The sequence below is a fragment of the Ursus americanus genome, chromosome 26 (assembly GCF_024610735.1).
Source record: "Ursus americanus isolate L20-20 chromosome 26, mUrsAme1.1.p, whole genome shotgun sequence".
Classification (NCBI taxonomy): Eukaryota; Metazoa; Chordata; class Mammalia; order Carnivora; family Ursidae; genus Ursus; species Ursus americanus.
The window spans coordinates 3,255,428-3,268,060 of NC_142152.1; the positions used below are offsets into that span (position 1 = coordinate 3,255,428).

At 41.6% G+C, this 12,633-nt stretch overlaps 1 protein-coding gene across 5 annotated transcripts in view; it reads right to left on the reverse strand.

Annotated features, from left to right (window-relative positions):
- Positions 1-12,633, reverse strand: part of FBXO34 (F-box protein 34) — a 134,048-nt gene that overhangs the window by 75,149 nt on the left and 46,266 nt on the right. The window contains exon 1 of one of the 5 annotated variants that reach the window (XM_045810314.2): positions 8,474-8,619. The exons of 1 other annotated variant lie outside the window; for it this stretch is intronic. In XM_045810314.2, coding sequence (XP_045666270.2) covers positions 8,474-8,619 — 146 coding nt within the window. Of the gene's footprint in view, positions 1-6,785; positions 6,953-8,021; positions 8,309-8,473; positions 8,620-12,633 lie in introns of those variants that run through there. 3 more of the 5 variants (XM_045810315.2, XM_045810317.2, XM_087855961.1) reach the window with 3 other exon arrangements.

Below are 12,633 nucleotides of genomic sequence, written 5' to 3' on the forward strand. Positions count from 1 at the left end.
TATTTTTCTAAATTTTACATATATGCATGTACTACCAAACTTCTGTATTTTATATACCGTGTAAAAGAAACACAAAAATAAATACTAAAAGGATGTAAAAAATAACTAGAAGTTCTAATACTTTTCTTTTTGCAACCCAATGGACCATCCCATATGCTCCATACTGGAGGCTTAGGATATTAGCAGAGACACTGATCAAGGGAAAGACAAATCCAACTGAAAGATTCACTAAAATTTAATGACTGGTCGACTATGGAAGCAAAGGAGAGGGGATGACATAATGGACATCTACTATTTGCTAGTAGATGGGCTCAGCATCCAGTAGCCCCCAAATTTCCCTCAGGAAAAAAAAGCTAAGCCACCATGCTGTTTAGGTAGCAATGACCCCAACCTCAGCTCCAGGGGTAGGCCCAGGCTGGCTAAACCAGTTACCAAATCTTATCTGGCCTTACTCATTGGTTCAGAAATGTCAATTTAACCCAAAGTCAATGAGATACGCAAAACATTTGCTGGGGCCCCTGGGAAGAGAGACTCTCTCCTACCTATACTTCTTAAGCTGAAGTGCAAAGATCCCCCAAAACGTTTAAGTATAGAAATCAGGGTGTCTATAAGCTCAGATGAGGGGGTGAAAGACATCTTTAACTTCACTGAACTTAAAAGAAATTTAGCATGTCCTTCTTTTGTGAATCTAGTCAACAGACCTCAATATTAGTAATACCAGTCACTTTATCACCAGCAGAAGTCACAGATAGTTTCCTATCACATTATCACTGGTTGCAGACACCTACAAATAGTGACAATATTCACCACTACTCGGAAATTATTAGAACCATACTAAATCTTATTATAACAAAGAAGCACATACTATCTTACAATTTTTAAAAAACATTTTAATAACAGTATTTTAATATAGCTGCTCTTTGCTAGACCTATGTACTTTATTTAAAATAATTGCGAAGGCCCTTGGCGGGTATTGACATGATTTCTGGTCAGTGCTCTAAATGTCAAAGTGAAGAAATTCAATGAAGCCTGGGTAAATCGTGGGAGTAACTATGACTCTCTTAAGGAAGCCAAATTCCTCGTCATCTAATTAGTGATGCACAGGAATAAGATCTCCACTGTCCCAACCTACTATCCGGCAAAACCAGAGCCAAGGGAACATGGAAAGATGACCCTGTTGAGCTTGACTCTAGTCTGGCATGGTGAAGGAACATGAGAGGTGTAGGATGAGTGGGAGGCCACTGGTGCCCCACCCCTCCACGAGGTGGGATGAGGTTGGCCAGCCTTGAGGGCCACTGGTGAATACTGTTACTCTTAACCGTTTTTTAAAAAATAATAATAAAATAAATAAATAACCGAGGAAAGGACTCCTACAGGCTTCAGACTGCCGAAGGAGTGGAGGAAGGAACAAAGGTCAAGAGCCCTGCCCTACAGCTTCTTCTGAAGCACTCATCCCTCCCGTCTGGATCTGAGGGCATGAGGACCTAGAGCCTGAGCTGCTGACGAACATCCTGGGACCCCAAAGGGACAGACACATCAGAAGCAGAGCTCATTAAAAAAAGGAAAAAGAAAGAAAGATGAGATTCTGATCACATAGTACAAGTGTACCAAGCTTTGCCTTTGGACTTTCCAATATTGTGAGCTAGTAAATTTGAGTTGGTTTTCTGTTATACCCAGAATATAAAAATCGAAATGATACAATTGATTTCAATAGTTTCTATCTCAGGAAACTAGGACAAAACCTATGGTCTTGCACAGAAACAGCAAAATTATAAAAAACTTGACTTTTATAATACACTGAGGGAATCTGGGGAAAATGAGTTTAGTTTTTCACAAACTGAGTGTCACTCGGTACTTACTCCAATCCATTCTCACATAGACTTCCTGTTTTATAGAGACTGAACAACTAAAAACTACATTTTCCAGTTGCCCTTGAAACTAAGGTTTCACATTTGACCTAAGTGCAGCTAAGCAGACATACCTGCATAAGATATGCAGGGCAAAAAAATAACACGTAATGATAGTTCTGCCCAAGGAAGTTAAACCACCTTTTTTTTGTAGGAAGTTAAACTTCTGTCAAGTATGATGGCAGCAGCTTTCTGATTCAACAACATGGTCCCCAATGGCAGTAGCTCCCTTAGCAGGCAAATTCTGCAGTGTCATTCCGGGGTTTATTCCTACAAGCTCTACCTAGTCTGTTCACTCAGCCCAAAGGTACATCTTTCTTTCTTAAATCCTATTTGCTACAAGTATTTAAATGCTCTTGCTACAGACTCTTGAACAAGTACAAAGTAAACAGGGTCATACAAAAAGCAGCATCCTATTAGCAGTTAGAAACCTAACAAGGGTTAACAGCTAAAGAATACAGATGTAGCCATGACCTGGAAAGAATTATAATTGAGAAGCCCTAACAGCTAAGGGTCAGATAACAAAGAGCACAATAAAGAGTCAAGACAAAGCTTTCAATAGTTTAAATCTGGAAGAGAAAGAAATGCCAGCATAGCTGAGAAACCAGATAGGCAAAGAACCAAGAAAGGAGAGAACTCAAAAAAATGAAGAAGTCATCTACACAATTAAATACCAGAGATAACAAACAAGAATTTAATCAGTTTTTCAAAAGATTTTTATTTATTCAATTGAGAAAGAGAGAGAGAAAGGGCGCATGAGTGGGGGGGGGGGGGGAGGGCAGAGGGAGAAGGAGACTCCCCACTGAGCAGGGAGCCCTACTCAGGACTAGATCCCAGAATTCTGGGATCAGACCTGAGCTGAAGGCAGACACTTAACCAAGTGAGCCCCCAGGCGCCCCTAATCTGTTTGTTTGGTTTTTTTTTTTACATTACTTCCTTCTTCAAAAATTATCACTGGGTATAAAATGTTTATACTCATTCCAAAACTGGGTCCCAACCACACTTGTCTACTACTGTTCTTTAATATAATAACTTCTAACTTCAAATCATACAGTTTATTTAAATAAAAAACAAACCAAAACTCAACTCTTCCCTGGATTCTAAAATAGAGGCCCAATTCAAGACCCATACCTAGGAAGCTTTCTCTGGCAGTCCCAGATGCCTCCTCTGAATTCAAATAACATTTACTTATCTCTTTTCAGACACCAACACCTAACTAAAACCCAAAATGAATTATAAGCTTAAAGAAAATAGAAGCTATGTTCTTCATTTCTTTATATTCTGAACACCTACCACGATGCTACTCAAATATGCTAACAAACTAGGACCTTTGAACAGGTAGTTTCAGAAGAAACTGAAGACTGCAGATTAAAAAGTTAATCAAATTGACTTGGAAGGTACATGAAGGAATTTTCTCTAGTGATAGTAATGTTTAATATCTTGACAGGGTTATAGGTTACAAAGATGTATGAACTCAAACTAAGGGTACATAAGATTTGTACATTTTACTGTATATAAATTTTACCTTAAAAACAAGTAAACTGGGGCACCTGGGTGGCTCAGTCAGTTAAGTGTCCGACTCTTGATTTGAGCTCAGGTCATGATCTTGGGGTCCTGAGATCAAACCCTGTGTGGGGCTTAAGATTCTCACTCTCTTCCTCTGCCTGCAACCCCCTCCCCAGCTTGTGCACTCTCTCTCCCTTAAAAAAACAAAACAAAAAACAAGTAAACAAATAGTTCATGATGGGCACACTGAAGTATTTGGGGGTAAAAATACAACTAAATAGAAGATGGATTGATGAAAGGATACAGGGAGAGAGAGGAGGGTAGGATGGATGGACAGGTAAGTACATATGGCAAAGTCCGAATTACAAATTACAGAACCTAGGTTTGTTGGTACTTATATATTCAATTGTTCAACAAACAGTTCTTGCAACAATTCTTTTCTGTGTTAAAATTTTTCATAATAAAATGTCAGGGAAGGGACGCCTAGGTGGTTCAGTCATTAAGTGTCTGCCTTCGGCTCAGGTCATGATCCCAGGGTCCTGGGATAAAGCCCTGCGTGGGGCTCCCTGCTCAGTGGGGAGCCTGCTTCTCCCTTTCCCCCTGCCACTCCCCCTGCTTGTGCTCTCTCGCTTGCTCTAATAAATAAGATCTTTAAAAAAATAAAGTGGAAATGAAGGCTGTGAGAGGCTCACGTATTTTGCAGGTTTGTCAAGAAAAGGAATGAAAACAATTAAAAAATAAAAGGAACAGGGGCGCCTGGGTGGCACAGCGGTTAAGCGTCTGCCTTCGGCTCAGGGCGTGATCCTGGCGTTATGGGATCGAGCCCCACATCGGGCTCCTCCGCTATGAGCCTGCTTCTTCCTCTCCCACTCCCCCTGCTTGTGTTCCCTCTCTCACTGACTGTCTCTATCTCTGTCGAATAAATAAATAAAATCTTTAAAAAAAATAAAAGGAACGGCCTTAGAGAAGAAAGAACGTACATACATGCCTCAGGGTGGGATGTCTGGATTCTACCTCTTCGCTCTAGCTCTAATTTTACACTGCCTACACAGACTATTTCTGGCCTTGTGCTCTTGTTCTTGACTCAAAGAAAGTGCTCACTCACTAAGCTCCATTCATTTTAGAATAATCAATATTTGTGGAGTCTAGACCCTTTGCCTGTATAATAATCCATTCCCCATTCTTTTCACCTGAGTTTCTAAATACCTCCTTAAACTGACCTTAAGATGAGACCTCTGGCCAATCTTGGCATCACATAAATGGTTCGTCCTCTTGGTCCAATTCTGGCTCCTCAAACCCATGGCCCTCCATGGCAAGGGAATATTAAAACAAAGGTCAAGGATCCTTGCAGCAAGGACAATTCATCTCCATGTCACAGTCCCTGGCTGAACACTTGGTATAGAGGTACTCAAAAAATGTTTGTTGGATGAATGAAACCCATGCCTTATAATAATATTTAATCACACATATTAATGCTTATTAGTTTCATATTTATACCTACATTGTCCTGACAGTAGGAAATGTATGTGCTAAAATTCCGAAGTTGAATACTTAAAAGGAGAAGATCTGGAGTCTCCTCTGTGGAGAGCTAACCAGAAGATGGAGTTGGAAATGGTAGGTTGATAAACTCTCTCAGCTAATGTTAAGAAACACCTACATATTAACCATTAGTAATGTCCTACATAATATAGTACATCAGCTTCAGAATACCATAAACGTCAAAAAAAAAGAAGTTAAATTATACAAAGATAAAGAATGACAGGAATTCAATTTCCAGATAACCTAAATGCATTTGGAGTTAATCTGCTCTTTCTTGTTGTTGCTTCCCAAGGACTGTAGATTATGCACTTGCTGAATTTTGCCTTTGTCACACATGACTTAACAAGGAAGGCATTCATTATACCATAGTAGTGTCCCTCAAGTATCTGGTTCTAAACAGCTGCAAATTTTGGAAGGTAACACTAAATGATGTCTCTAATGATTAGTATGTCCTCCCCCAACAAATATTAAAACGAGATTACGGCTTACTAGATTATCACAACTGTCCAAACTAAACTGAGCATAAATTTAAGTTCAAAAAATAAAGTAGGAATTTTGCATATGAATTTAAATTCTATGTGTTAAAAGAATTGATCCAATAAACATATCCAAAGAATTTGGAAAATTCACAAAATACAGCACTTTCATTCTTCATATTTGCTTTACCTGTCCAAAAGATGCCATAGTCACAAATGAATGAATGACTTAGTCCTTTCAAATGCAGTAACCGAGTAAGATAACAAAACATTTTAAAATAATAAATCCGATTTCAAATAAATTCCCATTTATAAAAAGTAAAAGCTACTTCCTAGACCCAAATTCAAGGCCTGGGTAGAAAAACATCCTGCCAAAGGTAGAAACAAGCTGCAAAAATGTTTCAGAATAGTTATACAACTCTATACATAAGCTGGCTTTTTTATACCTGTCATTGCTCCACGATCACATCAGAATGCACTAAAGACATTATTCTCCACCTATTATCTCATTTTCCATTAGGAAAAAAAAAGTTATAACTACTAAACACGAAAGAGGGAAAACAGCACTGCCAGAGAGGGGCTATTTTATTATCATCATTTATATGTCTTTCAATTTACATTTAACTTGACTTTCATCCCTTCCCATATATACAAGTACACTTAATTTACACAGAGCTACATAGCCTGCCCCAGAAAGGTTACTTGGAAAAAGACACAAGCAAAGTGTCCTTCTGAACTTCCTTCAATTTCATTACATAGTATCTTGCCATGATCCTTTCATCTTAGAGTAGGTTAACACCCTCACTACCAGCAGTTTTACCTTAACTCTATCAGTCTTGAGGATCCAAAGGCTCAAATTTTGTCTTCAGGGTCTTCGATCAACACTGTTAACATATAATTCCTAATTTCTTAAAAGAAAAAAATAACTCTCAGTAGTACACACAATGCTGTCAAATTTCCAAGGTATGGCGAGTGAGGATCAAAATGAGATTTACAAGAAAGCCTCCTTTTGTGAACTTCAGTCAAATCCAACAGTATTTAATGAGGGTAATTTTTGCTTTCATTTCCTGTTAATGTACACAGCATAACTTCCACCAGCATGTTGGTGTAAAATCCAGAGAGACAATCCCTTATCAATCACTCTTAAAGAGCAAATGGAGAACAGTAAGTATTAACAACAAAAAACTACCATTACAAATCAAGGTCAATAAGGAAGGACTGAGGAGTTCTACCCAAGCATCCGCTGAAAACCCTAAATTGTAATAACGCTTTAATTTTAAGGCAGCTACCTTTCAAACTAGATTCTATTTAAATGATCCTATAAAGAGGAAGAAATTATATCGATATGCTGAAATACCTGAAAAGGGTCAGTAATGGCAAGTGACTAGCTTATTTTCTGGTCTGGCCTGATCTCGTTTGAAAGCTCTGGAAGAAAAACAGTATTCAGAGACAAGGCACTTAAATGAAATTCTGTCAGTTTCATATTTGAAAGCAATACACACAAAATTTCTTACTTGTCCAGACAAGTTGTCTTGGGATATGTTATTGTCATAGCCCAGTCTTAGTAGGAAAGCAAGAAAACGGCTTGCTGATAAGTTATAGCCATAGGAAACCCTTAATTATCCATGATAGCGCAGGACAAAGACAACCTAGATAAATTAAATCGTCAGGTAATTATTATTTAAAAAGAATGTTGGATTAATTCAAACCTCCCTTCCCGCCCCTCCACAACAGAAAAAGTTCATGATCTGCTCTCCCTCTTCCTAGCCACTCTCTAACAAAAATGCAAACAAGCAAATACCGTATATAATTTCAAGACTGTGTAGCAAAAAAGAGTAAGACAAATTGAATTATCAGTACTCTAACCGGTTCTATTTCTTCAGCAATTGCAATCACAAACCATCAAACTAGGGGCGCCTGGGTGGCACAGCGGTTAAGCGTCTGCCTTCGGCTCAGGGCGTGATCCCGGCGTTGTGGGACCGAGCCCCACATCAGGCTCCTCCGCTATGAGCCTGCTTCTTCCTCTCCCACTCCCCCTGCTTGTGTTCCCTCTCTCGCTGGCTGTCTCTCTCTGTCGAATAAATAAATAAAATCTTAAAAAAAAAAAAAACCATCAAACTAGGAGTTCACCTTCCTGAAAGGCATTTACATTAAACACTCAATCCCCCCCCAAACCTCCAGACTTAGATTTTTCTAAATCAAAAGTCTTATATTGAACTGTACTAACAATGCTTGCTTGAAATGTTAAAGAACTTGACAACTATTACAACTGTAAAATGCTGGTACTGAACCGCTTTCGATTCAAATCCGCTGTGATTCCAGTCGTCGGCAGAAGACTGAACTTCCTTTTTCTCCCCTCCTGGTCTTCCCCGCCCTTCCGCGCGCCAAGGTCCTAGCCGGGGGCCTGCTGTGACATCACAGCCCATCTCTTGGAAACCCCTGACGTCACAGACACGAGGACCCAGAGCACTATGACCTCATCGCTGACTGGGGCCGACCGCAGTCGACTTGCGCCTGCCCCGAGGCGAGAGAAGCTTCCGATCCCCTGTCCTGGCCAGCCCCCGAGAAAGCTTAAGGGCAGGCGTCAGCTCACCTGTGCTGGGGCGGAAAGGACACGGTGGCCGAGCCCAGGCGGGCGCGACCAGGCGAGGCGACCCCCACCCAGAGTCCGACTTCCTCGCCGGCCGCGGGTCACGGAGGTTGAGAGAGCCGGTCCAGTGCCTCCTCACGGCCTATCCGTGATCTCCTTAGCTTCAGCCCAGACTGGGGACCCGGCCCGGCCCGCTCGACCTTCCGTGGCCCGCGGGGGCGCTCCGCGCCTGGCCAGTGCGCCGGCTGAGGCCGCCCGGGAGGAGGCGCGGGCCACCGGACCCCTGTCCCAGACGCGCAGAGCGCGCCGCGAGCGGCGCCCCCGCCCCCACCCTCCCCGCGCCCCGGGAGCGCAGGCAGACGGCGGGAGGGGGCGGGGAGCGGCCACCGTGGCCGCCGCCGCAGGACCCCGACCGCGCTGCCCTCACGCCACGCCCCACCGCGGCCCCAACCCACCTGCGCTCCTGCCCCGGCCGGGGCTGCACACCCCGATGCGGCGGCGGCGGCGGCAGCGGCGGGAGGCCTGGCTCGCTCCCCACCGCTGAGGCGGACCGAGCGCCCAGCGCGGCGCGGCGGAACCCAACGCTCGCCCCGAAACCCATTTGTTTGGCTAAAACGGCGTGACGTCACGCGCCGGCCCAATCGACGGTTGGCCAGGGGAGGGGCCGCGGTACCAGAGGGGGTTGCAGCGACTCCTGCCGGGCGTTCTGCGATACTTCGGACGCTGGGGACGGAAAGAGTGAGGGACTTAAAAACGGTGAAGTATTGCGGGCCCCCAAGTGGTGGAGAAGAGCGAAGGCTCTCGAGGACGAGCTGTAGCGAAAGGAATCAAACCCGCAGGCCAGCCAGAAGGGTAGCGACGCCAATGTTTGTTCAGTCAGCAGACACGACCAGTTTATTAGCACTCATAGGTGGATCTGGAGCTACGAACGGTATTAGATACTATTAGATATCCTCGTAGACTTGGGTTCCAATTTTGGTTCTGCTACCAGCTTGGAAGGCTGGATTTCAGAGTTCTCATTTGTAAGAGGAGAGAATCCCTTCTGTCATTCGTTTTTATGCAAATCATGGCAGGACTACCGCACAGAGTTAAACTTTTCTCAAAATGTGGTCTGTAGAAACTTAAGGAATATATAGAATAGGTTTTTAATACTTTTTAAATTTAGTATTTTCAAATCAGAGTGCCAGTGAGGAAACTTTTTATACCCAGGCTTTAAAATAATCGCTTTCATTGTAAAAATAATTTTAACTGCATCGTAGAACATGAGCACAATAAAGAAAAATTCCTTCACACAAACACGGCCACTCTCAGCATCTAGTGTATTTTCTTAAATTTTTTTTGTCCTGTGCATATTTCTTTTACAATGTTGTTATCATAGAGTGCACACAGTTTTGGGGTCCTGTATTTTCACGTTTAAGTATTTTTCATATTTCACCTAAGCTTCATCAGCATTTTAACAGCTGAATAAAATTATATTAAGTGGACATGGAAAATTTACTTAATTCTCTATTCTTGGACACAACTTATTCCCTTCTCTCTTTGCCATTACAAAGAAATCACAGGACATTCATGAATGTAGATTTTTTAAGATAAATACCCAGAAATGGAATCATTAGGTAAAAGTGTATCCACACATTTATAGTTACTAGTAAAACTGTGAAAATGATTTTTTAAAGGTTGTACCAAGTTATACTTAAATTAGCAGCTTTGATTTGAGCCAGCCCTTTAAAAAGTAGTTTTGTAAAAAATAAAAGAAAAAATAAAAAGCAGTTTTGTCCAATTATAAAACTACTCTGGTAAAATACATATTTATAAATAATATATAATATATAAAATAATATAATCTCACCACCAAGAAATAATCATTTAATTTCTCCATCTAGGCCTTTATATAAATAATTTTAATAAAAATTGGGGACGGAATCATACTGTACATATTGACATCAAACAGCATGTCTGATTTAATATCTGATCAATATTAGCTTAATGTATCATGATCATTTGAAACTTCTCTGTGTCATATTTCTTTCAAAGTTCTAAAATGTCAATCCATCCTTTCAGGTTCATCTCAAACACTGTCCTCTTTAAAACCTCTTGCTTCCTTGGAGGAATCAAGAAAATTGATCTACCTCATTTTTTCCTCCAATGGCCTTGATTTTACTCCACACACATCTTCCATGTGTGTATTTAATATCCTCTGCTAGATTCTAAACTGCTAGAGGACAAAGATTATATCCTAGTATCCACCAAAAGGTCTTGTACTTGATACTGCATAAACGTTTAACGGGTAATTATAACATGTTAATCTGTACTTTTCTCCTGGTAGATAAGTATGATCTCCATTTTATAACAGTGTTACTGCAGCTCATTAATATCCAACATTTATTGCATTTACAATGTTTGATCAAGACACTATTCTGTGTATTACATACATTCTTTCATTTAATCAGAAGAACAACTCTCTGAGGTGAGTACTGTTGTTATTACAGATGAGGAGGCTGGGGCTCGAAGACTTAAAACATTTGGCCAGGATTGTAGGTGTCATAGAGACAAACTTAGCAAAGACTCCAGCATTTTTACCATGTCACTGTATCGTTTGGGGGAATTTCAGATCAGTTAAAGACATTGAAACTACAAAGCATAACAGAGATATCATTAAACTAAAATGACAATGGTTTGCATGTGGATAGCACATCTTCATTTTCAAAAGTCCTATTAGAGTCTCTGTGGTCTAATTCAGTGTTTCTCAAACTGTCTGTGGTTAAGGACCAGTTTGTTTTTTCTCTCAATACATTGTGAACTGATTGTTTTGTAAAATATGATAAAACCACAAAACTATTAGAAAAATGAAAATTAGGGGCGCCTGGGTGGCACAGCGGTTGGGCGTCTGCCTTCGGCTCAGGGCGTGATCCCGGCGTTATGGGATTGAGCCCCACATCAGGCTCCTCCGCTATGAGCCTGCTTCTTCCTCTCCCACTCCCCCTGCTTGTGTTCCCTCTCTCGCTGGCTGTCTCTATCTCTGTCAAATAAATAAATCTTTAAAAAAAAAGAAAAAGAAAAAAGAAAAAATTAAAAAAGACAAAATAAAAGCCCAAATTCTTTACTATTAAACTCAGCACACATAAAATTACTCATAAAATTTCTAAAACTCTTACTCTCAATTTCTGTTCTTCAAAGATTTTTAAAAAATTTTTTTAAAGATTATATTTATTAGAGAGGCACAGAGATAGCAAGAGAGAGCACAAGCGGGGAGGAGAGGGAGAAGCAGGTTCCCCCTCAGCAGGGAGCTTGATATGGGGCTTGATCCCAGGACTCTGGGATCATGACCTGAGTGGAAGGCAGACACTCAACCAACCAAGTGAGGCACCCAGGCGCCCTGAATTTTTTTTTAAGTAGTCTCCGTACCCAGCATGGAGCCAACGTGGGGCTGGAACTCGTGACCCTGAGATCAATACCTGAGCTGAGATCAAGAGCTGGACATTTAACCAACTGAGCCACCAAGGCACCCCTTCTTAATTTCTGTTCTTATCACAGACTCATCATAAGCTGGCCAGTGGGCCACGCTTTGAATATCACTAGTTTGGGAGAAATAAGATTAGGTGAAGAGGCAGTGAAATCATTTTAGGCAAGTTGCTCCTTTGAGTCTATTTCTCCATTTACACAATAGGAAAGATCAAAAAAAAAAAAAAAACAAAGCTACCAGAGCCAGTGCAGTGGTCAGGCCACAGACCCTGTGACAGGCTCTCAGGAGGGAGCTCCCCAAAAAAGGTGTCAGTGTGGCACAGTGAGGCCACAGGACTGATAAGGAGCTGAAAAGAGGAACAAGATTAAGATGACCTGAGATGGCACAGCAGCAGGAAAGTCCTAAATATAGGTCATATACAACTTCGGTCATTCCATCAAAGATTAAAACTTAAGGGGCGCCTGGGTGGCACAGTGGTTGGGTGTCTGCCTTCGGCTCAGGGCGTGATCCCGGCGTTGTGGGATCGAGCCCCGCATCGGGCTCCTCCGCTGTGGGCCTGCTTCTTCCTCTCCCACTCCCCCTGCTTGTGTTCCCTCTCTCGCTGGCTATCTCTGTCAAATAAATAAAATCTTTAAAAAAAAAAAAAAGATTAAAACTTAATTACCTCAAACCAGCAAACATTAAATGAAATGGGCCTGTTTGTATAGATTTGGTTTCATCACTCCTCTCTGCTCAGAAAACAACAAACAAAACTAAGAACCTTCCACTCATTAGTAAGCTCACTCCCACCTCCAAAGGAAAAATACCATCTCATCTTCCTCCACACCCCCAAACTCTTCATCCTTTAGATGAACTAACTTTATGGTGACCCGCATGCTTATAAAGGAAGTAAAAGAAATGCAGGGTGAGGAGTGACAGCCTCCTCCAGTGAAATGCCATGGCAAAACCCAATCAAGGTCCCAAGTTCTTTCCCTGTGCTAGAGCTCTTAGAAGCTCCCATTGTTTTCAGTGCCACTTGACATTTCAGATGATGGTTTCTACAACACCAACCCAATGGTCCACAGCAATTTCTATGTGTATCCCACTTCCCGATGCATATAAAATAGGCAACCCCCCCCAATTCTTCACATTCTGATCATCATAATTAACATT